The sequence below is a fragment of the Pangasianodon hypophthalmus genome, chromosome 25, assembly GCF_027358585.1.
Source record: "Pangasianodon hypophthalmus isolate fPanHyp1 chromosome 25, fPanHyp1.pri, whole genome shotgun sequence".
Taxonomy (NCBI): Eukaryota; Metazoa; Chordata; class Actinopteri; order Siluriformes; family Pangasiidae; genus Pangasianodon; species Pangasianodon hypophthalmus.
Genome location: NC_069734.1, coordinates 2,508,883 through 2,536,715, shown reverse-complemented (window position 1 = coordinate 2,536,715; position 27,833 = coordinate 2,508,883). Strand labels below are relative to the sequence as shown.

Here is a 27,833-nt window from a genome sequence, read left to right as displayed (position 1 = left end):
TAATAGACAAAGTATCATCACCTCATGTGCACGAGCTGATTTCTGGATCACGATGATTAATGACGTAAGTAGAATGTATTTGTTTTCTAATCACAGGTCTATCGGTAGAGGATCTTCATCATATAATCTGACATGGAGAACACACACTATCACACAGTCTGCTACAGAGTTGTGTGACAAGGAAAAATTTTAAAAGACTAAAATCGGCTTTTCCGACTAAAAACTTAATCTACCTACTTTTTTGCCATTTTTAAAAAAAAATATGATTACTTTAAAAAGTATGATAGATAAACACTATAATAGTCTGTACAGTGGCATAATGGAAAAAATGTAAAGCTGTCAGATGGACCAGTAGTTTATTGCAGTAGGAGCAGACGTCAGATATAAGAACTGCACTGCGTCGTTCCTTGATCTAAAATCCTCTGTTTCACGTCATGTTCACTAATGTACTAATTTCTCTCAGAGTGAAAGTGATAAACTGCTCTGAAAGCTACTGTGCATCTTAAATCCAGGATAAGACGATGTAGTCTGTTCAACTGTACCGCATTCACACATCGCGGATTCGACATCTGATCTTATGGATTAAAGGATTAAAACACCACGTGTGCTTTGTGTTGTACAAACTCCACTCAAAAGCCTTCTGTCTGAACACCACCGAGAAGCGGTGAAGTGGACGATGCGCAGCCGGAGCTGTCCTTTCGGCACGCGGCGCCTCATTAGACCTGACAATCCTTCCCCAAGATGACCTTTATGAGATGTGACACACACAATGTCAACCGATTCGCTTGTCCTTCTCCAGTTTTCATTTCAGTTCTCAGATTTACACATAAACTAAAAATAAAAACCTCCTTATCTGTCAGTGTGTTGCTACTCTGAGCTGAAAGATCTCAGCATGCTATAGCAGGGAATATATTTGCGTATGGTCTTAAGGAAAGCCTCGTCTTGGATCATATGGAACGTAGAGAATGCATGGCACTTACATCGGATCCGAGTTATCTAAAATATAAAGCATGTAGAATGGGAAAAAGCTTCAGTCATTAGCAGCATGGTAATGAGAGACACGCTTTGCATAATGGTGAATTAATTAAAGCCACACACACGTCCAATTATAAGCTGGCCAAAAGGTCTCTCTTAGAGTGATACTGTAATTTAATTTCACAATGAATCTAATCAGTGTCAGTCACTTGAGATGTTTTGGAAACTGTTCTAGAAAATAGCACCAACGTCACTGTGTTGCATTGTGTTTTATAGACAAGTTGATCTGAATACAAATGAACGGTGACAGTGAATGAAGTGCCATGAAGCTCACCATACACTCTGTGCACCCTGAGGGTCTCTGACAGAACAACTGATTTTCTTCCCAGCACTGAATAATTAAAAAAAAAAAAGAACAAGACAAAGAGTTCTGAATTATAGCTTTTTTCTCTAAATCAATTCATTGGCACTGGTCTGGAAGAACACAGCCATGTCTAGGGGTGTAATGATTCTTACGATTTGGATCGATGCATCGTATAAAAGGCAACAATTGAAATGAATCGAGGCAAAAATCACAACTCGATTATTATAAAGAAAAAGGACAGACAACTGGTGTGTAAAAAAATCACATTTTAAACTGATGTGTAAATTATTTTAATACACTAGCAAGATTATTTACCTGTAACTCTGATACTTTTGAAACAGACTTCGTTACATAATCATCATTCCTAAATTAGCAATACGCTTTCGCCAGATTCAGTTAAATATTAGAAAAAAAAAATCACCTGGTCTTTTCCAGTCTTCAGCTGTCCAGTTTGGGGGAATCTGTTCCCATGATAGGCTCAGATTCTTGCTCTTGGCTGACAGGAGAGGAACCTGATGTGGTCATCTACTGCTGTTGTAGCTCATCTACCTCAATGTGTGGTGATGTGTTGTGTGTTCTGAGATGCTTTTCTGCTCACCACGGTTGTAAAGAGTGATTATATGAGTTACTTTAGACTTCCTGTCAGCTCTCAACAGTCAGGTCATTCTCCTCTGATCTCTCATCAACAAGGTGTTTCAGCCTGCAGACCCTCCGCTTACAGGATGTTTTTCGCATCATTCTGTGTAACTCTAGAGACTGTTGTGTGTGAAAATCCCAGGAGATCAGCAGTTTCTGAAATACTCACAGTACCAACAACCATGCTACAGTTAAAGTCACAGAGATCACACTTTTTCTTCATTCTGATGTCTGATGTGAACATTAACTAAAGCTCTTGACCTGTTTCTGCATGATTTTATACACTGTGCTGCTGCCACACGATTGGCTGATTAGATAACTGCATAAATGAGCAGGTTTAGGAACAGGTGTTCCTATTAAAGTGGACGGTGAGTGTATATTATTCATTCATCTTCAGTAAGCGCTGTATCCAGGTCTGGTAGGCGGTTGATCTGCAGCCTATCCCGGGAATGCTGGACGCAAGGCAGGAGATGGCAATTCATTGCAGGGCACCCCACACACACACACACACACACACACAAGCAATTTATCTTAGCCAATCTACCTACTGACATGTGGGAGGAAGCCGGAGAACCCAGAGGAAACCTGCACGGACATGGGGAGAACATAGACAGAAACTCCACACTGACCTGAGCTCAGGATCGAATCAGGGACCCCAAAATTTATTTATTTATTTATTTATAGTGTGAAAAGGATTCAGTGATTCTGACCCCTTCTGCTCTCCAGACCTGCCTGATCCATCCTGATGCCCTGCTTCTGGTTGGAGTTGTCATCACTTGGAACTCACTCGCTGTTGTTAAGGATGGACCCACACGGACAGCCTGAAGATACATGAGATTACTGTGGATGGTGCCACTTCGAAACCATGAAGATGGCTTTGGACTTCAACTGCTACAGTTATGGAATGATAGCTTTAGGACTGCAATTGCTACAGTTTTACACTCAAGTCTCCATCAGTGAACAGCTGATAACTTCAACAACACAGACTTCACGTGAAAACTATAATGAAGTTCCTGGTTACACAACTGCACTATATGTAGTACACAGTTATAGAAGGGATGAGGATGAGTTCCCTTCTGAGTCTGGCTCGTCTTAAGGTTTCTTCCTCATAACATCTCAGGGAGTTCTTCCTCACCACAGTCACCACTGGCTCGCTCATTAGGGATTCATTTATAAATTTAAAATTTATATCTGCATTTTATGGATTTCTGTAAAGTTGCATTGCGACAATGTCCATTGTTAAATGCACTATACAAATAAATTAAATTGGAAAAAATAAATATATATATATATATATATATATATATATATATATATATATATATATATATATTTTTTTTTTTTTTTTTTTTTTTTTTTCCCCTAGATTCCTGGAGTTTGTGTGGTGAAGCAAGTAGAAAATTGATATTAAAAAAACAGAACAGAGGAAAATGCTGAGTGTTGATACTCGAAGGATGTTTATAACCGCGCATAAGGATGTGATGTGAAACACTAGTGTGTTGAGTGTGTTGTGGATGTTGTGCGTTTTTACGGACACGCGCAGTGAACCCGTCTTCACCGTGACCACAGTGAGGGTTAATGTCCCTGAGTCCGTCCCTGAGTCCGTCCCTGAGCTGAATGAGATGCAGCCAATGAGCGCCGCTCTGCGTCTCCGGTATAAAGCACCGGGCGCAGCGCCTCCGCTTCAGTTTCGCCCTGAACTCCGGCGCACATCGCTCGCGGTGCCGGTGCATTGCCCATGCCTCTACCTCTACCTCTGCCTCTGCCTCAGCAGCATGCAGTCCTCGCTGTTCGCCGTGGGTCACAGCTTCGGGCTCCCGACGCCCGTGTCCTCCGTGTGGAAGCCGTCCGCGGACGCGCCGCTCGCGCTGCTGCTCTCCAACTGGTCCGCGCCCGACAGAGCCAACGGCACCGCGGACGCGCTGGAACACCGGCGGCGCGCGCAGTCCTACGGCCAGTTCTCCCAGAGCGCCGCGGTGCTCGTGACCGCGCTCATGACGCTCCTGGTGTTCGCCACCGTGCTCGGGAACGCGCTCGTCATCCTGGCGTTCGTGGTGGAGAAAAGTTTGCGCACCCAAGGCAACTTTTTCTTCCTCAATCTGGCCATAGCGGACTTTCTGGTCGGTGAGTGACCGGAAATCTCACACACTGGAGAAATTAATCCATAAATAAAAACAAAACAAAACAACAACAACAGAAAAAACGCAGCTGATACACACCTGTGTGTTGGATTCATGCTTATGATTACGGACTTTAATGTGTTTTTAGATACAAACTTCATGCGTCAGAGTAACACGTGGGAAACAAACCAACAGCAGGTCATTAAAACGTGCAAAATAATCTAAAAAAAAAAAAATCTGAAAATGGACTGTTTCTGTAAGAGCTGTAGACTAACACTAATTTATTACCGTATATGCAAGAATATATTTAATATTGTAGTAAATATCTATCTATCTATCTATCTATCTAAAGATACTTGATAAGATACTTGAAGATTGTGTGCATCATGACATTCAGACTTGTTAACAAAGTGCCAGATGTAAATAAAAAATATATAGATTTGCTTTAAAGATATAAACCTTTAACATAAAATAATGATTCACAGTTTCATTTTTCTGAAGAGGTTCTACCTGCGACCTTAAAAAAGATTGCTAGACTGTTGTAATTGTTGTATATAATATATGAACATATATAAAATAATTAAAGAACAAAATTAAAAAAAATGTTTGTTACGAGATAATACTCACAGAAGAGTGAATTATGTACTAATTTATTGCATTATTGATATTATACCTTAAACTCATCTAGTGCAGCATGGTACACTCTGACACTCAGAAATAAAAGGTCCTTCTCCTTGTCGCTGCAGTGGTTCCTTTATCATTCCTTTATCATTTTTACCTTTAAAAATTATTTTAGGCACCTAATCAGTACCTTCAGTGTTTTACTCTAAAAGGAAAAACACACACCTTCTCAGGTGAAAGATACACAGTGAAGGCACCAAACATCCACCCTTTGATGGTACCACAGCATTGACAAGGAAAAGTCCTTTATTCCTGGTTTCATTTTGCACCCTTAAGCCTTTATTTGGTTTTAGGTTCTGAGTTGATCCAATCTCGGAAGCTAGAACTGCTACGCATCCAAAGAACCCTTGAGAAATCCTTGTTATGGACGAATGTAGCTATTAATACATGAACGTGTTGTGTTGGATTAACACTTGAACACGTTTGAATCTAGCACTTGAAAGTTTCATGTAGAACCCTACAATGGAGGCTCTTCCTTTCAGAAAAAAGGTTCTAAGTATAAAGAGATAAAGGGTAAAATCAAGAACCTTTAATGGCTCTATGATGCGTCCACCTGGAGAACCTTTAAAAGCTCTATGTAGAAGCTTCCAAGTAGAACCTTTTCAGGAAGCCATCTAAACAAACCCTACAGTATGTTACAGTAGTCTGTATATAATTCCTAGAATGATGATGTGCTAACGTGCATATGTTTGTGCCCCCGTACCTGAATGTGTACCTGTAGGTGGGTTCTGTATCCCGGTGTATATTCCCTACGTGCTGACGGGGGAGTGGAGGCTGGGCAGAGGTCTGTGTAAGCTGTGGCTGGTGGTGGACTACATGCTGTGTACGGCGTCGGTCTTCAACATCGTGCTCATCAGCTTCGACAGGTTCCTCTCCGTCACTAGAGCTGTAAGTCAAGTCCTTTCCTGCTTCTAGATGAAAAGCTGCAAAGTGGTGCAATGCTACACTATTAAATAAAGGTGCCAGAATCAGTTCTTTACAACAACCGGTGTTTGGTTTCCTGTAGAACCTTTCAACAGAGAAATCTTTATTATTCTGAATAAGCAATTTCCATGACAAATGCTAATTATTAGTTGATTATTTTCTGTTCTCTGTGGCCCAAGAAAAATGGTTCACGATCCATCGATCATAAGGTTCTTCAGGACAGGGGTTCTCAAACATTTTGCAGCCAGAGATCCCTCCCAGAGTAAAAGAATTTTGAAGAACCCTCCTTACGATCACTGCTCAGATTTAATTTTAAGAACAATACATGAGCAAATATGTACCAACATTTAAATGTATTTGAGCTATTAGAGCTTGTTATTCCTTTCATTTCATCCAGATTTAGATCTGAAACAACATCATATAAACGGCACTTCCTGGTTTTCATAAAACAGCATTTAATTGCATAAAATTACATCAAGAACCCCTGGGAGTCTCCGGACATCACTTTGAGAACCAAAAAGAAAAAAAAAAAGCTTCTTCTGTGGCCTTATTTTATATCACAATTTCTAAAAATTTTATTTTTGAGAGTGTATAATTCTACACTCAAGGATTCTTTGCAGAGTTAAGGGTTCTACCTGGAAGGTTTCCACCAGAGGGACAACCCAAGGGCCTTTAAGGTTTCATCAATGAAGAACTGAAGTCTGTATGGTGGTAATGGTTTAAACCGAGTCGTTTTTTTTTCCTGTTCCAGGTGAGCTACCGCTGCCAGAAGGGCGTGACCCGTGAGGCCGTGCTGAAGATGCTGTGCGTCTGGTTGGCTGCTTTCCTGCTCTACGGGCCGGCCATCATCAGCTGGGAGCACATCGCCGGGAAGAGCGTGGTTCCTCACGGCGAGTGCTACGCCGAGTTCTACTTCAACTGGTACTTCCTGATGACCGCCTCCACTGTCGAGTTCTTCACACCTTTTATAAGCGTCACCTACTTCAACCTCAGCATCTACATCAACATCCGAAACCGCTGTGTGCTCAGAGAAGAGCGCTCTACCTGCGCGCACCTCAGGAACGAGAGAACCGGAGAAGCCAAGCCGTTCTGCGCGGCTGACGTCCAGCGAGTGTTTTTCGTGAGGCCGGCTGAAGAGAGCAGCATTGTCGAGAACTCAAACTCAAGGTCTCGGTGTTGTCGGTTGTCCAACGCTACAGTATCAGGAACCGATTCCGAAAACGCCGGGCGGACAACGAAGAGGAGAATGAGTGCGATTCAGGATCTTCCACCTCTGCAGGTTGGGGACATGGTGAACGAGACGGGTTTCAACTGCGCTGGACATTCGTGCCTGTCCCAAAGAAACCGAGCGGACGTTTCATCAAGTCTCGCCAGCCGCTTTCGCCTCTCCAGGGACAAAAAGGTGGCCAAGTCTCTGGCTGTGATCGTGTGTGTGTTCGGCCTGTGCTGGGCTCCGTACACACTCCTGATGATCATCCGAGCTGCCTGTCACGGCCAGTGCGTTCAGCACTACCTGTACGAGATCTCCTTCTGGCTTCTGTGGATTAATTCGTCCATCAATCCCGTGCTTTATCCGCTCTGCCACACCAGCTTCAGGAGGGCTTTCAGTAAACTGTTGTGTCCGAGTAAAATAAAGATCCAGCCGCAGTACATGGACCAAAAATACTAACAAACGCAGGACTGAGATGTGTGAGGTGTTCATTTGTGCAGATGATGTTCGTGTCAGGATGTATTAGTAATCTCTATCCGTATTGGATTGGTGTAAAAACTGTAGTACTGCTTGAAGTAAACCCACTTCTGTGTATCCATCATGTTGTTTCGAGGTTCTTGGGTGAGCAGGAGAAGCTCCAATGTGGTGCAACTGTGTAAAGTTTCAACTTAAGCAGTACTACAGGCATCCGGAGTCAGTGGTCGATGTTACAACTGGAGGACATACAGCTTGTGTAACGTCACAGGAGAGCTCAACACGCTCGGAGGAGAGCACTAACAATCCTACAGTCTAGATTAGGGAAGAAAATGGGAAAAGACCCCAAAAAGAAAACAATACTGAAAATGTAACCCTTTAGACTGTCTGAAGTTACAGACGAGTGCATGTTTCTCTGGTGCAAAAAGTTTTTTTTACTGTATTTTGTAATGGAAAACAAAGAAGAAAAAGATAAACATTACAACTGAGAGGATTTTCGAGCTGCTCATGAGTAAATGAAAAAGAAACAGAGATAAACATTTGTGTATCATTTAGATTCACCCCAATATTAATATCCTATTATTATCTTAGCATTTGACCATTTTTGTTACTTGTGATAAAGAAAGAACATCTGTGGAAGCAAAACTTATTAAATGTCGTGTTTATTTTGTCTTAAAGATGCCAGTTTTTCACTTGACTGTAGTTTGTTCTTTTGTATTTTTTGAATGTCGCTGCATCCTGCAGATTTGTCAAATGAAAATGAAAGGAAATGTATTTCTCTCCCCTGACTGATTAAAGAATGAATTGTAGTAAAACTGCTTGGAGTATTCTGTAAATCTTCAGGATTAAACATCTGCATCCAGAACATGATCTTATTTCCAAATGCTACAGAAAGATGTTATTTGGGAAATTTGCAAAAAGGATAAAAGATGACCGGAAATCAAAACTCACTTTCTTGTTAGCTCTTTTCCTTGATCAGATTGTTCACGATTCATCTGTTACTAATCCCTTAAAAGACAAAATTCATCGTTGTCCGTAATCTTCCACTTCCACAAGTGCAGCGACTTTCTCCAGCCTCTGATTTATTTTTTATTACATCATAGTAAAATCGGGGGCGGGACAATAAATATAACAATCAAGAAGTTAACGCTGTGTTTGACCACATCTGTTCTGGAACGCCCACTTTTTCAAAAGCCAATGAAATCCTGTTGGATAGAACCAAAGTCCCGCCCACTCAGATAAGCGATTTTGCTTGTAGATATCTCAAATTTTCATTTCACATCATCTATAAGTGCTTTGCTCAAGAGAAGGCAACTTGTTTATGGTCAGAAAATGAAGGGTTATTTGAGAAAATATGGCTCTGAAAAAAAGAGAGAGAAATTCTGCAGTTTGGGAAGAATGACACCTGAGTCTATAGCCTTGATTATTTCTATTTTTAAAATAAAAAATTAAAGATGCAACATGCTCCATTCGATTTTCAAATCGCTACTTAGCGGCTTAGTGATGCCTACGACTGAGAAATTGGTTCACTGTCAAAAAAGGATTGTCTGGCCATTTTTCTTCCTTGTCACGCTGTATTAGAAACGAGTATTAGTATTGATTTTACATCTCTGAGCGAGAGTATCTGATTATTTCTGCTGTCCGAGTGCAGCCAACTTTAAAATCGTGATTTAAATTAGCAAAACTGCGGCCATTTTTGTCGATCCTTCCCTTGTAAGCAATGCGTCGGCTCCTCTGCTTTGAAAAGTCTGGTAGTTTCCATGGCAACCCAACGACCACAGCGCGTGCACCCAGAACAGTATGACTCACACCTTTCAAAGTCACTCGGTCACCTGGTCTATAGAACACTGCATGCAGCATCTCATTTACAAAGGCCAAGTGGAGGATTGATTGTGGAGGATGAAATACACTCTCAGGAACTCAGGCTGCTTACACGGGCGCTCGGGGGAGAGTTACACGGGCGCTCGGGGGAGAGTTACACGGGCGCTCGGGGGAGAGTTACACGGGCGTCGAGGGGAGAGTTACACGGGCGTGGAGGGGAGAGTTACACTGGCCTTCGGGGGAGAGTTACACGGGCGTTGAGGGGAGAGTTACACGGGCGTTGAGGGGAGAGTTACACGGGCGTTGAGGGGGAGAGTTACACGGGCGTTGAGGGGAGAGTTACACGGGCGCTCGGGGGAGAGTTACACGGGCGTTGAGGGGAGAGTTACACGGGCGTTCGGGGGAGAGTTACACGGGCGTTCGGGGGAGAGTTACACGGGCGCTCGGGGGAGAGTTACACGGGCATTGAGGGGAGAGTTACACGGGCATTGAGGGGAGAGTTACACGGGCACCGAGGGGAGAGTTACACGGGCACCGAGGGGAGAGTTACACGGGCGCTCGGGGGAGAGTTACACGGGCATCGAGGGGAGAGATACACGGGCGCTCGGGGGAGAGTTACACAGGCGTCGAGGGGAGAGTTACACGGGCGTTCGGGGGAGAGTTACACGGGCACTCGGGGGAGAGTTACACGGGCGTTGAGGGGAGAGTTACATGGGCACACGGGGGAGAGTTACACGGGCGTCGAGGGGAGAGTTACACGGGCACACGGGGGAGAGTTACACGGGCGCTCGGGGGAGAGTTACACGGGCGCTCGGGGGAGAGTTACACGGGCACCGAGGGGAGAGTTACACGGGCGTTGAGGGGAGAGTTACACGGGCACACGGGGGAGAGTTACACGGGCGTGGAGGGGAGAGATACACGGGCGTGGAGGGGAGAGATACACGGGCGCTCGGGGGAGAGTTACACGGGCGTTCGGGGGAGAGTTACACGGGCACTCGGGGGAGAGTTACACGGGCGTTGAGGGGAGAGTTACATGGGCACACGGGGGAGAGTTACACGGGCGTCGAGGGGAGAGTTACACGGGCACACGGGGGAGAGTTACACGGGCACACGGGGGAGAGCTACACGGGCGCTCGGGGGAGAGTTACACGGGCGCCGAGGGGAGAGATACACGGGCGTCGAGGGGAGAGTTACACAGGCGTCGAGGGGAGAGTTACACAGGCGTCGAGGGGAGAGTTACACGGGCGCTCGGGGGAGAGTTACACGGGCGCCGAGGGGAGAGATACACGGGCGTCGAGGGGAGAGATACACGGGCGCTCGGGGGAGAGTTACACGGGCGCCGAGGGGAGAGTTACACGGGCGCCGAGGGGAGAGTTACACGGGCGCCGAGGGGAGAGTTACACGGGCGCCGAGGGAGAGTTACACGGGCGCAGAGGGGAGAGTTACACGGGCGCCGAGGGAGAGTTACACGGGCGCAGAGGGGAGAGTTACACGGGCGCAGAGGGGAGAGTTACACGGGCGCCGAGGGAGAGTTACACGGGCGCAGAGGGGAGAGTTACACGGCCGTTCGGGGGAGAGTTACACGGGCGTCGAGGGGAGAGTTACACGGGCGCTCGGGGGAGAGTTACACTGGCGCTGAGGGGGAGAGTTACACGGGCGTTGAGGGGAGAGTTACATGGGCACACGGGGGAGAGTTACACGGGCGCAGAGGGGAGAGTTACACGGGCGTCGAGGGGAGAGTTACACGGGCGTCGAGGGGAGAGTTACACGGCCGTTCGGGGGAGAGTTACACGGCCGTTCGGGGGAGAGTTACACAGGCGTCGAGGGGAGAGTTACACGGGCGTCGAGGGGAGAGTTACTCCAAATAAGAGTTATAGGAAGTGGTAGCTCAGTGATTAAGACCTTGAACTTCTGATTGGAAGATTGAGAGTTCAAATCCCAGCACTGCCAAGCTGCCACTGCTGGGCCCATGAGCAAGGCCCTTAACCCTCAACTGCATAAATGAGATAATTGTAAGTCGCTCTGGATAAGGGCGTCTGCCAAATGCTGTAAATGTAAGTTACACAAGCGTTCAGCATGCTGTTTAGAGATAACCGTAACACAATAGCAGCAGTGCAGCTGCAAATAACAGATTTATATTAATACACTCGTTCTAATACATTATCGTTTCTATAGTAACAGCTGATTCACAGGGATGTGTACGGCAGATGCTCCACAAAAACAGATTAAAAGCGTGTGTAATTGTTGATGTGGTGAAGTTTTCTGTGAAGAGAAATGTGTATATTTTACATTTATGGAAGGAGTCTCCAGTGTCAGTGCTTTGTAACAGTCACAGGTAAAGCTGTGTCTAAATTTTCAGACATCTTCAGAACAGAGGAGTTTATGCTTCTTTGTAGTTTATCGGTAACATGACAAGCTGCGTTTTTTTTCTCTCATTAACTTGAAGAGAGAAAAAGAACAAGACAACATACTTTTAATCAGTTTATAATTACACTTAATGTTGCTGAATGCCCATGAGACATGTTCGCTCCTGTTCACCAGCCTCTCCTTTTCTCTCTCTTAATTAATAAAGTTAATAAGACAAAAAAAAAAAAAACCCTTTTCAGCTACCAAGAAACGACAAAGAAGCAGAAACTCCTCTGTCCTGAAGATGTCACAAAACTAAGTTACAGCTTTACCCCTGACTGTTCCAAAGCGCTGACACTGGAGACTCCTTCCATAAATATTAAACAAACAGAAAACTTCACCATATCAACAATTAAAGACGTATTTTAATGTTTATGTGAAGTGCCTTCCTGTGAATGAGCTGCTACTACAGTAACGATAACGTATTAGAACGAGAGCATTAATATAACGCTGTGATTTGCAATGCGCTGTCAGAGCTGCTGTTACAGAAAACTAATCAACACCTCCTGACCAATCAGAATCCAGAACACAACAGCGCTGTAGTATAAATTACATTAACTCATTTTTGAGCTACACTTGAGCTGAGCTACAGGATGTGGTGGTATTTTCTAGAAATTAAACCTCCAGAAAGGAGACAAGACATAAACGGTCTAAAAAACAACTACAGCAACAACAAGCAAGCGAAAGGAATTATGGGAATTATGGCGTGATATTTAGGAACTGTCTGTCCTTTAAGTGTTAAATCGAAAAAAAGGCAGTGTGTCCTACAGAGCCAGCAACACACAGATACACAACCTCATTAACCTTTCACACACTCTGATCCACACGGAGCTTTTTTTAAACACACAGGTGTAATTAAGCCGAGGTCTAAATGTTACCCAAGGCCAACTTTTTAATATTTAAAGAGAAAAACAGCATAGAGAGTAGGACTGAACATAAAGTCTCTTTTTAAGGAAAAATACAATCCTGAAGTAAGGAATAAAACACTCCGTGTCATGCTGTGATAAGAAAATTCATCAACAACGAGGTGGTGTGATGAAGCAGAGTTACAAGCTGAAACTGATTATTTTCCTCTAACAGCATGTCCTGAAGTGTGTTACTCCTCTTATACCGCAGCAACTTGTCAGCAATTAGATATGCATTATATATTAAATTGTCACATCATACTTTTTTATCCAATTATAGTAGCATTTAATGAAACGCATTATGTTATAGCAGCTCTAACAATCAAGAAAGCGCAAAGCATAAGCTCCTCTGTCCTGTTACAAAGCACTGACACTGGAGACTCCTTCCATAAATGTTAAATAAACATCTCCGTAGAAAAAAAACAAATAATGGAGTTAAAGAAAATATCACTCTAGGCTCATTCGTTTTGAACCTGGTGTTCAGTCGTGGTTTTTTTTTCCATCTTGTGCTTGTTCCTGGTCTGTGGCCTGAAACTCCGCCCACTTTGGTACCTTTGATAAACCGGCACAATTGTGGAAATTATATTCTGCGTCACCAATTACGTTATTTTCTGATGAATAAATGATGTAGACGCTAAAAAACAGTTTCACAGGGTTAATGATTTGTTTATTTGCGCAAATGTCATGAAATCAATGATATTCTGCTTTTAGGCGATTTACAATTAGATTATACACACAATATACGACGAGGGAACAGAGGGGAAATAATGAGTTAAAAAAATATATGGGAACGTGATACACAGAGCTGGAGGCTGAGGAAATTGGTAGCCACACACACACACACACACACACACACACACACACAAACACACACACACACACACGCACAGAGCTTTCATCCATGCACGCTCACGTCTGCCTCCGCTCTGTAGGAAAGCCAGTGCACCAGCGTGTGACAAACACACACCATTTCATCTCTTCACATTTTACTCCAGCGTACACTGACGACACCACCACAGAAATAAACAGACTGGAAAAGCAGAAAGGGAGTGAGAGGAAAAAAAAAAAAAAAAAAAAACAGAGCAAAGGACACACAGAGAGATGACAGCAAAAAGGAGAACAACCAGCAGCAGCAAGGATTCTGTTTAAGCGCAAGGATACGAGAAGAACGCGCCACTTCCTAATGAACCTCCAGAGACGCACGGAGCAGACAAAAACCTCCGTCTAACCGAGAAAGAAAGGAGGACAAAAAGGAAAAAAAAAAACAAAGTAAGAAAGAGAGAAAATAAAGAGGGAAAAAAAAATCGAAAAGAAATAATTTTTCTTTTTCTTTCCAAAAAGACAGAAAAAAAAACAGAAAAAGAAAGAAAGGAGAGAAAGAGCAAAAGAGAGCAAAAAAGCAGAGAAAGAGAAAAAAAGAGAAAAAAAATTATATTTTCTTTCTTTATAAAAAGGAAAAAAGGGAAGAAACGAGAAAGAAAATAAAACATTCTTTCTTTTCTTTATTTTTTATAGAAAAAGAAAAAGAACGAAAGAAAGGATAGAAAGACAAAAAAGAGAAAAGGAAAAGGAAAGAAAAACAGAAAAAAGGATCAAGAAATAAAAGGAAAAAAATGTACATTTATTTATAGACAGAGAAAAAAGAACAAAAGAAGAGAGAGAAAAGGAGAAAGAGAGAGAGAAAGAATGAAGAACAGTAACACAAAGATGGCGGCTGTGTGTGGGTTGGTTTTTCTATTAACTGGAGCAGATGTTCAGGTGTGAACACTCACTCGCACACTCGCACACTCACACTCTCTCTCTCTGTATGTCTATAGGGGTGTGTGCACAGATGTAGGTATGCATGTTGGGCGAAGGGGCGTGGCCTCTACAGCACCAGCCCCTCGTAGGCGGGGCCCTCTGACTCGGGCGACTCCCTCTGCAGGCGCAGGTGCTCCAGTGTGTTGTGAAAGTGTTTGTTGATCTGCTCCGTCTCCTCGCTCGCCTCCAGGTTGGGCAGGTCCTCACGGATCTTCTGGATCAACTGGTTCAGGACCTGAACGGTCACCTGTGGAACACACACACACACACACACACACACACACACACACACACACAGATGAAATCAGGAATGTAGCTGAATATTAATGAGTTCTTATATAATGTATAAATCTGCTGCAGACAGACAGACAGACAGATAATAGTACGGACAGTAAGGAATAAAACACACTGCGTCATGCTGTTATAGGAAAATAATCAACTCTAGTGTGGTGTGATGAATCAGAGTTGTCCAGCAGGCACTAAGGTGTTTTATTCCTCTTACACCACTGCAATTTCCCTAATGATTATATTTTTATTTATTAAAGAATGACACATCATACTTTTTATCCATTCGTAGTTACATTTAATGTTTTGTGGACGAGTTCGTTCTTGTTCTCACGTGCATTATAGCAGCTGTAAACAGTTGTCCCCTCACCAGCCTCCGTTTTTTTCTCTCTTGAAGTTAATATGACAAAAAAAAAACAAAAAAAAAAAAACAAAAAAAAAAAAACGTAGCCCAGAATCCGCAAAGCGTAAACTCCTCTGTCCTGGAGATGTCGGAAAACTTAACGTTACAGCTTTACTTGTGAGTGTTACAAAGCACTGACACTGGAGACTCCTTCCATAAATGAACACATTTCTCCTTACAGAAAACTTCACCGTATCAACGCTTACACACGATTTTAATCTGTTTATTACTATCAGAACATCCAGCTATGAATGAGCTGTTACTATAGAAACGATATCGTATTAAAACGAGTGCATTAATATAAACCTGTGATTTGCAGCTGCACTGCTGTCAGAGTTAATCAACATCTTCTGGCCAATCAGTGCACAGAAAGAAAAGCTCGACAGAGCAGGAAGTAAAGAAAGAGATGTTAATACACAATACACAAGTGCAGCCTGAGAGAATGGAAGAGGAAGTGGAGAGCGAGAGGAAGACGGGTGAGAACATCCATCTGCTTTTCAGCTCTTTACACCGGAGAGACTCGAAGGGCTTGAAAAGGCTTAATGTAGGTCATGTGTGAAAAATACCGACGGCCAGAAATGCAACGAGATGAAAGCCTGGTGGAAATACGTGCGTGTTGTGTCTGTGTGTGTGTGTGTGTGTGTGTGTGTGTGTGTGTGTGTGCATGTACGCTTTGGGTTGTGTGCTGTGTGTGTGTTTGTGGTCTCCTGTTAAATTACAGCAGGAGAGAGGTCTGCTTCTGCACCTGAGAGGCCACTGAGATGAGGCAGTAATGAGAAGCAGACTGCAGCTGGGAACACCTGGAGTGCACATGAGTGAGGGCGAGATAGAACAGGAAGAGAAAGAGAGAGTATTTTCTCTTCTCATCAGTGCTGTGTGATGGACTGTGGTGACCGTCATGTGCTCCGGAGGCAGCGAGTCGCTCTGAAATGCTGCTGTCCAATAAGGAACGTGCAACGACGCCACAAACTGGTGTCCTTGTCATAAGATTAGAGAGTATGAATTATCTACTGAACGTAGCACAAGGATCAGTCTTGAGTTTTTAAAAAGAAAGAAAAGAAAAAAGGGTTTGAGTCATTTTACAAATAACACCACTATCGCATAGACTTATCTAGATTCACATTATCTTCATATTTAGATGATACAATCGACGTTTATTTATTTTTCGCAAAATATCGCGCAGATGGAACATCGTCTCTGTAGCTGTTCTCCAGAAAAGCTCCATGCGTTAATCCTGGGGGCACTAATCACCCGCTAACAGTTCTGTCACGCTGTTCTGGGATAAAAATCCACAACAGGGTGCTGTTATGAAGTGGAGTCACTTTCACCACCCTGTAGGATTATTTTCCTACATCACTACGTTCCGAAGTGTTTTATTCCTCTTATACGACAGCTTTCTTTATCGCAGTGCTATAAACAGTCACTCCATCACCATCGCCCTTTCCTTTTTCCTCTCTCTTGAAGCTAAATTGTCTGAAGATGTCCCAAAACGTAAGCTTCATCTCTGACTGGCACAAAGTGCTGACACTGGAGACTCCTTCCATAAATGTTAAACAAACATCTCCTTACACAAAATGTCACCATATCAACAATTACACGTTTTTTAACCTGTTTTGTGGTCGTGATGTTCATCCGCTTACGTCAGGACAGCAAATTACAGCGTATTAAAATCAGCGCGTGAACGAAACGAGACGAAATATCAGATCCTCTATTTAACCAGATGATTGTTATCTGTTTTCTAACTAGTCAGTTTCTAGCACATTAAATAAATAATATAAATCAATACATAATGAAACAAAACATTTTCCATCACACTGCCATAAAGCAGCGCAGCTTTGGTTACGAATTTTTACAAATTTTTACGAATTTAACTATTACGCTACATCAGCGACATTATCAGAGCAGAAGAAGGAATTTGATTACTCTCTCATTTTCAGTAACGTAACCAGATCACCACACGTTTTACGTTAGCTGCCACTTCTCCACTTTTTAGCGTAGTTAATTAGGTTTCCATGAGCAGCACACTGCAGATTTTATTTGCCCTCGGAGAGCAGTAATGAATTGATGATTTTTTTTATTGTTTTATGGATGTTTCTGCTGGTTAAAGTTACAGGACTAATAAATACAACATGAGCAACAGTGAGCTGAAGGTGGACTGAGATCGATAGCAGTGTGCACTCTGTGTTTATCTGCTGTTTTCAGTGTTCTCTCACACACACACACACACACACACACACACACACCGAGCTCTTTCATCTCAGGGCATTTCTGGACTTCAAGCTTTCAGCTATAACCTAAATCCTATTGATCCTATTGTAAGAATTGTGTGTGTGTGTGTGTGTTTGTTTCTCCCTGCTGGATAAATAAATGGATGAATAACCGCTATATGTGAGACATACACAGCATGCTGGTTCAGTATGTTTGTTTCTCTTTGATCATTTTGCAGAAATGGATTTAATATTTAGAAACATACACATACACACACACATACACACACATGCACACGCACGTCTTTTTCAGGTTATATGCAGGTCTTGATTCTACACATCACGTCACACTGTACTAAGAAACCATTTAAAAATTCATAAGAACAAATTTATCTCGGCATCTCGTCGGTTTATTCAGAAATACACCTGGGCTTCAGTAGAGGAGAGTGAACAGACTAAAAACCAAACACAGGACCAGGATTCTTCACTCTGCGGGCCAGAATCCATTGTTTTTTCGAGGCAAAAAAGGGCAAAAGGACAAAAGAAGGGCAAGAGCAGTTTGTTTTGGCTTGTGCTGGAGTGTGGTGATAAAATTCAGGGTCAGTGAGGGTTAAACGCGCCGCAGGAAATAAACAGAAAACACCAAAGAATGGGAAATGAACTAATTTAAAATCGTGAAGAAAAAGTTCTGTTCCTGCTTTGCTAAATATTAATACCATTATTTTCAGATAAACAATGAAGCAGCAAAATGGAAAGAAGAGCGTTCCTGTTTTATTATGTATTATGCTAAGGATAATTTGTAAAGTGTTTTGTGGATGTCCAAGATGGCTGCCATAACGTTCAAGCGTTCAGCTACACGCTTGAACAGAGACACTCAACACGTCTACGATTCCATTTATTCAGCATTTCGGTTAATTATTTCATTAAATGTAGAGTAGAGAAGGATAGAAAGAAAGAGTTGAGCGTACCGCATCGTTCTCTCGCTCGTAGAAACACACGTAACGGTTGAGGATCTCGATGAAGAGCTGCACTTGCAGAGACGGGTCCATGCACTGGTTGGCGATCTTCAGGGCCTTCTTCAAGCACTCCATCACACGCTTCCCGTCACGGATCTGTCACACACACACACACACACACACACACACACACACAGAAAGGGTGAGCATCTGCAAAACATCCTCACAAAGCTATTTCCATTTAGTCAAAGCAATGATTCAGCTCAGAAAGTATGACTCAGCGCTTTACAACGATTCTGCACGAGAGAGATGCTTTGAGCTGGAAGCTGTCTCCAGGCTCCCTAAATCCGTCGCTAAGGGCAACGACAGCATCGGTACGAAATCACTGTGCTGTGTTGTGCAGCGAGACGAAGCAGAAGACCTCTGTTTGCTTTATAATGGTTACAGAACACCATGTTTCCACTGAAACGCTGCACGTTAACTGGGTCTTTGTGAACCACTGAAGAAAGCGGGTCATTTCCTTCAGCAAAGAACATCATGCACTAACAAACGACAAGAAAAGAAACGTAAAAAAGCGGCAGGTTGTCGTTTATTTTTATGCACGTGCGTGACACGGAGCTGCGACTTCAGCGGAAGGTGACGTCTGAATTGAGATTTTCTCATCATGATGCAAATTATTTAAGACAAATCCAAACGGTTGGCTCGAATGATTCCTCGAAACAATCCTAAGGTGTGTGTGTTCTGACGTTTCTTCAGTTCCTCACTCACAACTTTAGCTCCTGTGGTATGCTAGCTTTTGTACTCTGTCCATATTCAGCTCTGTGCTAGCCTTTTGAACTTTGTATACCGCTAGCTTCATAAATAAACATGATATACACTGTATATTAACATTATAACAGCTTCTTCGTACCTATAGCTAAAGATGTTAGATATGAGAACGTTTCAGATAATTGTGTCCTTCATCACCACCTGGACACTTTGTTTGGAATAATGAAGGTACATTAAAAAGCTCAGCGATATTTTGTTGATTATTCCTGCATTACTCAGCTCAACACCAATATTACATCATCATCAAGCTTCTCCTGCTGTCTGGTCTCTTTGGTTTATATTATGACTACGGTTTCTCACTCGCAAAACGAACCAGATGTTAACTTTTTTCAAATTATGATCGTTTTGTGCAGGATAAACGATCAACGAATAAATCATGCCTCTATATTTTACTGTTGTGCATTTTAAACTTTCTTTTTAGAGACAGCAGGAAAAGAGCGAACGCTTCCTTACACTACAGCTTTATACTGAAAACGTTTGCTAGAGCATATAACGCAATCTTTACTGACGTGTCAATGAACTAATCAACTAACGCTCCATAAGATACAGAGTAATCTTTCCAGAGGTGTGCATGTGCAATCCATTAAAAAAATACAATAAAATCCAGACATAACCAATTCAGACAGGGCTAAAATCCCAGAGATGCTTCACCTCCCCGTGAAAAAGGAATAAGATGCGTGTAGCTACACCTCCTGACTCAGTGACTGCATATTAATCTGTAAAATTACAAAATCTTGAGAAGTGAAAGTCTGTAAACACTCACAACTCTTTAAAAATGTTAAGTGCTTTTTCTTGATTAAGTGCTGCAGTGCTTTGTTATTCTAGAGGGAATTTCAGAAGGTCGTTTCTCGCAGCTCTACTACACTACGGCGTATCTGCTTGATTAGCACTAGCCTCCTGAATGTTAGGAAATGCAAATGAACAGAGAAATCCATGCATGATGGGACGAAGCCTGTGCAGCAAGCAATACCTTCGCTTCAACACGAAAAGATTAATCAAATCAGATTACACACATGACGTCAAACTGATCCGTCTCTCCGGATTAATCTCGATGGCAAATCAAACTGAATATTGTACAAATGGGGGAAAAAAAAAAAAAAGGAGAAAGTCGTGACATTTCTGACATTCATCTCCACGTTAATATGCAGTAGCTGCTCCGGAAGCTCACAGGCTCACAGCTCTGTCGGTCTAATCCAAATCCATGTTTCCCTACATATCACACACTTCCGTCTAAACACACTAGCAGAATATATCACACCGTGTGCTATACAACCGTCCCTAATGAACCAGGATTCATTTTATCTTCTGCTACACAATACAATTTTTCCCTTTGTTCAACAGCCGAAAAAATCAAACTGATTTAGTATTTTTATTAGAACAGGTGCAAATGAACTCCAAATAGACGGGAAAAAACAGCCGCAGGACGAGAATGTTTTCTCAAGTAGGAGAATGTTAGTATTAATCAATTACTGGACATTTTATTTAGCTCAGTTTACACTTCCTCTGTTTAAACAGTGGCCATGAAAAGCACACAAGCGTGTGTTCTTGCACTTACGCTACTAGGCTCGTTCTTTATAACGTCAGCTCAGGTGCTTCTCAAACTTTTTCCGCAAAAGACCCCAAACGGACATTACGATTTTTCTGCAACCCCAAGCCCTGACCACCCTACATCCTTTACATTCCAGATATAAACTGTATATAAAAAGACAAATTAAAGTATTTTTTTCCTACAATTCTGCAAGCAACAAATCACAATGCACAGAAGAAGGATATCAACCGTTCTTTTATACGTTCCTTCTATCCGGTTTACAAATAAAATGGCTTCTAATCCCAGATTTGCAGAGTGCAGCAGTTCTCAGTTACTTACTAAATCCAGTTTAATCCTATTAGTAATTCTAATTACATTTAATTAATTTATTAGAATATACTGTATTACTACTAATGTAGCAGGGTGGCTTAGTGGTTAGCACTCTGCCTCACAACTCCGGGGTTGAGGGTTCGAATTCCACCTCCGGGTTTCCTCCTCCAGTCCAAAGACGTGTGTTGTAGGCTGACTGGCATTTCCAAATTGTCTGTAGTGTATGAATGGGTGTGTGAGTGTGTGTGATTGTGTCCTGCAATGGGTTGGCACCCCATCCAGTGCCACGAGTCCCCTGGGATACGCTCCAGGCTCCCTGCGACCCTGTGTAGGATAAGCGGGACAGAGAATGGATGGATGGAGGGATGGATGGACGGATGGATGGGTATTACTACTATATTCCCTTAAATGAGACAGCGTACTGTAGACAGCGCACTGAAAACTCTGACTGGCGTACTCTAAAGTTCACGCATGTCATTTCCATGTTTTCAGCTTTAATTAATGCTTCACCCCAGAGCGTGTTTTATTCCATTCACACCTCTCTATAAATAAATAAATTGCTAATTACTCTCTAATTTTGTCAGCACCTCTGGGTAAACACGTAGCAGGAACTTTGATTTCGTGCTGCAAGCATGAGACCCTGCGCTGAGGAGCGCTGAGCTATCTAAAGAACCTCAAGCACGTTCAGAATACAGCATCATTATTATTATTAATCAGCGTTTTAGATCCTGGAGATGTTTGAAATGTTCCCTCGATGTTTCAGAAACCAAACATTTCTGAAAATTCTGCAAGCACTATCAAATCGTGCACTATCACTACACGCGTCTCAAATCGTTCACCACACACTTTCTAATTAACTATCCAATACCGGGATTTTTGTAAAGCAGTAACAATAAATAAATAAACAAATAAATAAATAAACAAACATATTAAACAAAATCTTACAGGGTGGTACCAGCAGAATAACCTCCACAGGAACAACTATTCATTTCATAAGCCAAAATGGCTGGTTTCAACTTTTTGCTCATAATTTCCTTCCATGCTAAAAAAAAAAAAAAAAAAAAAAAGAAAATCAATCAATAAATCACACGGTCCTCTGATGGCTCCGCCCCTTCCCCGACCGAGTACAAACACTATCATCTCAGACATTCTCATTGCAATAGTTATTTATACCACAGTGCTGCTGGATTGTGATTGGTCAGAAGGTGTTGATTAATTTTCTGTAACAGCAGCTCTGACAGAAGTGCAGGTTTATATAAATTCTAATACGTTATGGTTTCTATAGTAACATCTCGTTCACAGGGACTTGTACGGCAGACGCTCCACTAATAATAAACGAATGAAAAAAAAAGTGCATAATCGTTATTGATATGCTGAAGTTTTCCGTACGGAGACATTTATTTAACGTTTATGGAAGGAGTCTCCAGTGTCAGTGCTTTGTAACAGTCAGAGGTAAACTTTTTTCCCCCGACATCTTCAAGGCCAGAGGAGTTTTACGGTTGCTTTACGGTTGCTCAGTAACTGCGTTTTTTAGGCTGGCGAGCGAACGACTGTTCATAGCGTGAGTAATGACAGGTGCTAACTTGCTATCTGACAAATTGTTGTGATATTAAGAGGAATAAACACTTCATTCCATGCTGTTATTGGAAAATAATCAACTTCAACACGCTTCATCACACCACCCTGTCGTCGATTATTTTGCGTAGCTGCGTATTTTGAACAGTGTGTGGTAGCCATGGTAACCCATGTCTCACCTTTACTGCAGGGTAATTTCAGCCAATCACAGAAAAGTATTTAAATTCATCTCTCTTTTAAACGCTGTATATAAACAAAGAGCATTTTTGTGACCTTCACCCTAAACAAACCGCCCTGTGTCGCAAATTCTTACTGTTTAAAAACCCCCGGAATACAGGAAGAAGCCGATTTTCACAATATTTCATATTTTTATAGCACACTGCTTATCGTATCTGCACTACATGCATTAATCAGACGCCGAGTTTGAGACACGGCTGCAGTCGCTCCGCTGTCTCCTCTGTCTGCGTGCCATTTTTAGAGCCTAATTTGAGCTCGTGGGATGTTTCCTTCTCCAAACCTGTCCTCGGGGCAGAATCCACTCCACTCCTGCTGTAAGTGAGAACAGGAAGTGCTGCTGCTGCAATTCGCTCTCTGACACGCTCACACACTACTACAGTCTGCTACGTATATTACCACAACTCCATCCTCATCTCTTCTCTTGGATTTAATGCTACAGTTTATTTATTAATATGTCTTGTTTATTTATTAAGATTCCTGCCTAGTCTTCACTTATTTATTTAAAAAACAGAACTTCCAGTGATCATTTTTAACCATGGACACAATGCTGAACAAGTGATGGAAAGTGTGCAAAAGCAGATCGAGTCTGTCAACAGAAACACCTACTAACACCACTCATGTTCTCAGAAAAGCACATTAGGAGATCATTTATCATGATATGGACGTCATATTGTTATTTTGGCCCGCCCCACTCACTGGCTTCTCACTGTACCACCCTGGAAGCTAATTTTACATGTAAAAGTAAATTTAAAAAATAGTCTATTTTCCACTCCTCTTCCTTTTCAGATTGTTATATAACAAAAAGAAGAAGAAGAAGAATAGGATGGGTATACAGATGAACAGATCGAGATAAGCAGACAGATATACAAACAGACAAATACACAGATAGAGAATCAGATGGATAATCAGACAGACATATTGACAGATCTGACAGAAAGACAGTCAGAATCTGACAGACAGACAGACAGATATATAAATAGACACATACTTAAAGACAGATAGACAGATAAATGTACACTACTCAGACTTAGACAGACCAACAGACAGATAAATAGATAGACAGACTGATAGAGAATCTGACAGACAGACAGACAGACAGACACACAGGTTTCTGTCACTTCGTTAGAACTCTGCAGTAGAAGTAAATCTGATGTGGTATTTCTGGCCCGTCTCTCTGCCCCTGTAATACAGTGCAGCGTTTCAACCTTCAGCAAGAACCAAGTGAACACTACACGACCGAGGACGTCTTAAAGAAAGGAAAAAACGCAGCTATGGTAACTGAGATAACCAGAGAAAGATGGGTAAAGAAACACGACAGAGTCTCTCCCTCTCTTTCTCCAGAGTCGTGTTTCTTTACTCGTGGTTTATCTCGGCACTGATCATCTCTCGTGCTCTGTACATCCCCACGCTTAAAACTCTAGTACATAGAGGGCAGGCCCACCCACAGGCCCACCCACAGGCACACCCACAGGCACACCCACAGGCACACCCACAGGAACACCCACAGGAACACCCACAGGCCCACCCACAGGAACACCCACAGGAACACCCACAGGAACACCCACAGGCCCACCCACAGGAACACCCACAGGAACACCCACAGGAACACCCACAGGCCCACCCTCAGACACACCCTCAGACACACCCTCAGGCACACCCTCAGGCACACCCTCAGGCACACCCTCAGGCACACCCACAGGCACACCCACAGGCACACCCACAGGCACACCCACCTCATCTCCATTCTTGTCGGTGTTGCGTCCGGACCAGAAGAGGTGAGCGCAGATGCTGACGGCGCGGCACTGGTCGGGTTTCTTCAGCAGTTTGGATGCAGCGAGAGCGCACTGGGTTCTCAGAGGCTCGTGGTTCTCCTCGCTGAAACAGCGCATGCGCTCGAACGTGCCGATGATCAGCGTGATGGCTGCAAGCTGGGCCTTAGAGTCACTGATCTCATCCTCATACAGAGAGAACGCCTGAGAGAGAGACAGACGAGAGGAGAGAGGGAGTGAGACAGGGGAGAGAGAGAGACAGGGGAGAGAGAGAGAGAGTGAGTGAGAGAGAGGGAGTGAAACAGGGGAGAGAGAGAGACAGGGGAGAGAGAGTGAGTGAGAGAGAGGGAGTGAAACAGGGGAGAGAGAGAGACAGGGGAGAGAGAGTGAGTGAGTGAGTGAGTGAGAGAGAGGGAGTGAAACAGGGGAGAGAGAGAGACAGGGGAGAGAGAGTGAGTGAGAGAGAGGGAGTGAGACAGGGGAGAGAGAGAGACAGGGGAGAGAGAGTGAGTGAGAGAGAGTGAGTGAGACAGGGGAGAGAGAGAGACAGGGGAGAGTGAGTGAGTGAGAGAGAGGGAGTGAGACAGGGGAGAGAGAGAGAGACAGGGGAGAGAGAGTGAGTGAGTGAGAGAGAGGGAGTGAGACAGGGGAGAGAGAGAGACAGGGGAGAGAGAGTGAGTGAGTGAGAGAGAGGGAGTGAGACAGGGGAGAGAGAGAGACAGGGGAGAGAGAGTGAGTGAGAGAGAGTGAGTGAGAGAGAGGGAGTGAGACAGGGGAGAGAGAGAGACAGGGGAGAGAGAGTGAGTGAGTGAGTGAGAGAGAGGGAGTGAAACAGGGGAGAGAGAGAGACAGGGGAGAGAGAGTGAGTGAGAGAGAGGGAGTGAAACAGGGGAGAGAGAGAGACAGGGGAGAGAGAGTGAGTGAGAGAGAGGGAGTGAAACAGGGGAGAGAGAGAGACAGGGGAGAGAGAGTGAGTGAGAGAGAGGGAGTGAGACAGGGGAGAGAGAGAGACAGGGGAGAGAGAGAAGGAGTGAGACGGGGAGAGAGAGGGAGAGAGAGAGAGAGTGCAGGAGAGAGGGAGAGAGAAAGTGAGACCGGGGTGGGGATGAAGACCAACACAGAAAGTGAGCCAGAGGCAATGACAGAGCAAAAAAAAACGAAGGGAGCCAAAAAAGAAAAAGAGGGGTACAGATAGAGGGAGCAAGACAGAAAAACAGTGTGATAGACAGATAGATAAATAGACAGAGTGACATGCAGAAGAGACAGACACACACAAGCAGACAGACAGACAGACAGAGAGACAGACAGATGTAGTGTATGACTAATAGGAACATTCAGTTGCAGCGCTCGGTTTCATGCTGAAAACTTTCTTTAAAAGTGTTTTTTGTTTTTTTCTGGAGAACTTCTCCCGCTGTTCAGTGAGGACAGTACACACGTGTCCACTTTTCACCTCCCCCTGTCCCTGAGCGTCTCACTGTGAGCCGCTGCTGCATTATTTCTTTTTCTAACCCCCCGTCTCTCAGCCTGAAGACACACTGCAGACGCCGCTCCGGTACCTGAGACATGAACTCGTAGGCGACGGTCTCGTGGTTCTCGAAGCCGATCTCTCCGGCGGCGAGCGCCCCCTGCAGGAAGAGACGCAGCGGCAGCTCTGCCAGCTCGGCCTTTATCAGCGCGCTGATGGTCTGATGGGCGAAGGAGAAGATCTTCTGGCACTTCTTCTCCCACTTATCGTCCTGCAGGTGAGAGGACAAAAAGAGACAAGATTACGGATTCAGAGAACTGATGAGTCACACGAGGGGGAAATAAATGACATGTAATGACGAACTGATTTTAAAAAATAAATAAATCAATTCCACATGGTTCTCTGATGACTACAACTCATGAAAACTGGGACAAGACAAGAGGGAAAATTTATCTCCGGATTGGGGCTGATGACGTTTGTGAAACGTATTTTGGTCTAATCGCTCGCTCATTGTCAGTCAGTCAGCGCTACACCTGCTGACTCCTGAGGCGAATGCCTGAGGCAAGAGGAACATGAAACCCAGAACACACACTCACACCTCTGTTATTTGCTACTCTGTCACTGCAGCTCCATACAGAGCAACAACGTGGAGATTTTGTTCTTGTAAAAATTTAAAAAAAAGAAAGAAAGAGAATAAGGAAAGAAGAGGAGAGAAGGCAAGAACATCCATTTCATCCATTCATCAAGAAAGAAAGATAAACAATCAAGGAAACAGAAGAAAGAAAGAAAATAAATCAGAAAAAAAAGAAGAAAGAAGGCAAGAACACCCATCCATCCATCAAAAAAAATAAAGAAACAAAAGAAACATCAGAAACAGAAAAAAAAAAAATAGAAGGAAAGAATGAAAAAAGAGTAAAACGAAAGCGAGAGCATCCATTCCATCCATCCACAAAGAAATATATTTCAAAATTTTCTCTTCATGGCAAAATTGCTTTAATAAGGAACCAAACAAATTAAGAATCATTTTTAAAAAAAATAATTTAATAAAAGCAGCTTTTTTTTTTGCTTTTTGTCAGGACTAAAATGATCACACAGCCACTCTGTATTCTGAAGATAATTCAGGCTGGAAAACAGAGAAACACACACACACAGACCACTGTGATTTTACTTCCGTCCGAGTGTGTGTGTGTGTGTGTGTGTGTGTGTGTGTGGAGAGAGGTGTGAAATGGAGATGTACCGAGGAGGCGTTGTCTTTGTAGCGGAAGGCCAGCTGATAGGCGGCGAACACCAGCGGAGGCAGCGTGTAGCGGATCCTCTGATTACCCCCGGCTCCGAAGTGCTTCCTGGCTGTGTTTAAAATCTGTAGGAGGCACAAATTAGGATGAGAAACTGTGGGGCGTGTTTGAATAATTCATCACCCCGTAACAGCGAGACGTCTTCTGTAGGTTCAACAGATTCCATATTCATTAGAGACTCATTAAGACAATTTGGAGCGTTCTGTTAAAACGGCATATATGATGTGTTTCATGGTGTTTTACTTAAGCGGATTTGAGAGAGAGAGAGAGGGAGAGGGAGGGAGACAGAGAGAGAGAGAGACATTGAAGCACCTTAGCTAATTAAAAATAAATAAATAAATAAATGAATAAATAAATAAAAGCCATTTTGTATAACTTTCAGCTCCTCACAGAGTAACATTCACATAAAGAACAAACGGTCATTAATCAAGTTCAGGTCATTTAGGAGCTTTATTGAGATCCTCCTTAAATTATTCATATCGCAATTTAAAATAATTACAATAAATGGTTTCTATTTGCTACTTTAATAGGTTTAATAGTTCACCTGCTGTCTTCTAATCACTAACTTTAATTGCACATAGCGCAAGGGTTTTCAGACAATGTCACAAAGACGACCTGCAAAATGATCTGTGTGGAGAA

The 27,833-nt window shown here is 43.1% G+C and overlaps 2 protein-coding genes across 2 annotated transcripts in view; one reads left to right on the top strand and one right to left on the bottom strand.

Moving 5' to 3' along the window:
* The first annotated feature begins 3,482 nt into the window (after window positions 1-3,482).
* Window positions 3,483-8,188, top strand: hrh3 (histamine receptor H3). The gene is made up of 3 exons (XM_026937662.3): window positions 3,483-4,099; window positions 5,498-5,664; window positions 6,452-8,188. The coding sequence occupies exons 1-3, from the start codon at window positions 3,490-3,492 to the stop codon at window positions 7,367-7,369; spliced, it is 1,695 nt and encodes a 564-aa protein (XP_026793463.2). The 5' UTR covers window positions 3,483-3,489; the 3' UTR covers window positions 7,370-8,188.
* Window positions 8,189-13,161: 4,973 nt separating this feature from the next.
* The window catches only part of vps35 (VPS35 retromer complex component), a 41,539-nt gene continuing 26,867 nt past the window's right edge, over window positions 13,162-27,833 (bottom strand). Inside the window, exons 13-17 of the mRNA XM_053229520.1 lie at window positions 27,137-27,259; window positions 25,991-26,170; window positions 24,399-24,638; window positions 18,180-18,323; window positions 13,162-14,563 (exon numbers count right to left, since the gene is read on the bottom strand). Of these exons, the coding sequence (XP_053085495.1) occupies window positions 14,384-14,563; window positions 18,180-18,323; window positions 24,399-24,638; window positions 25,991-26,170; window positions 27,137-27,259 (867 nt within the window). The 3' untranslated portion in view covers window positions 13,162-14,383. The remainder of the gene's footprint in view (window positions 14,564-18,179; window positions 18,324-24,398; window positions 24,639-25,990; window positions 26,171-27,136; window positions 27,260-27,833) is intronic.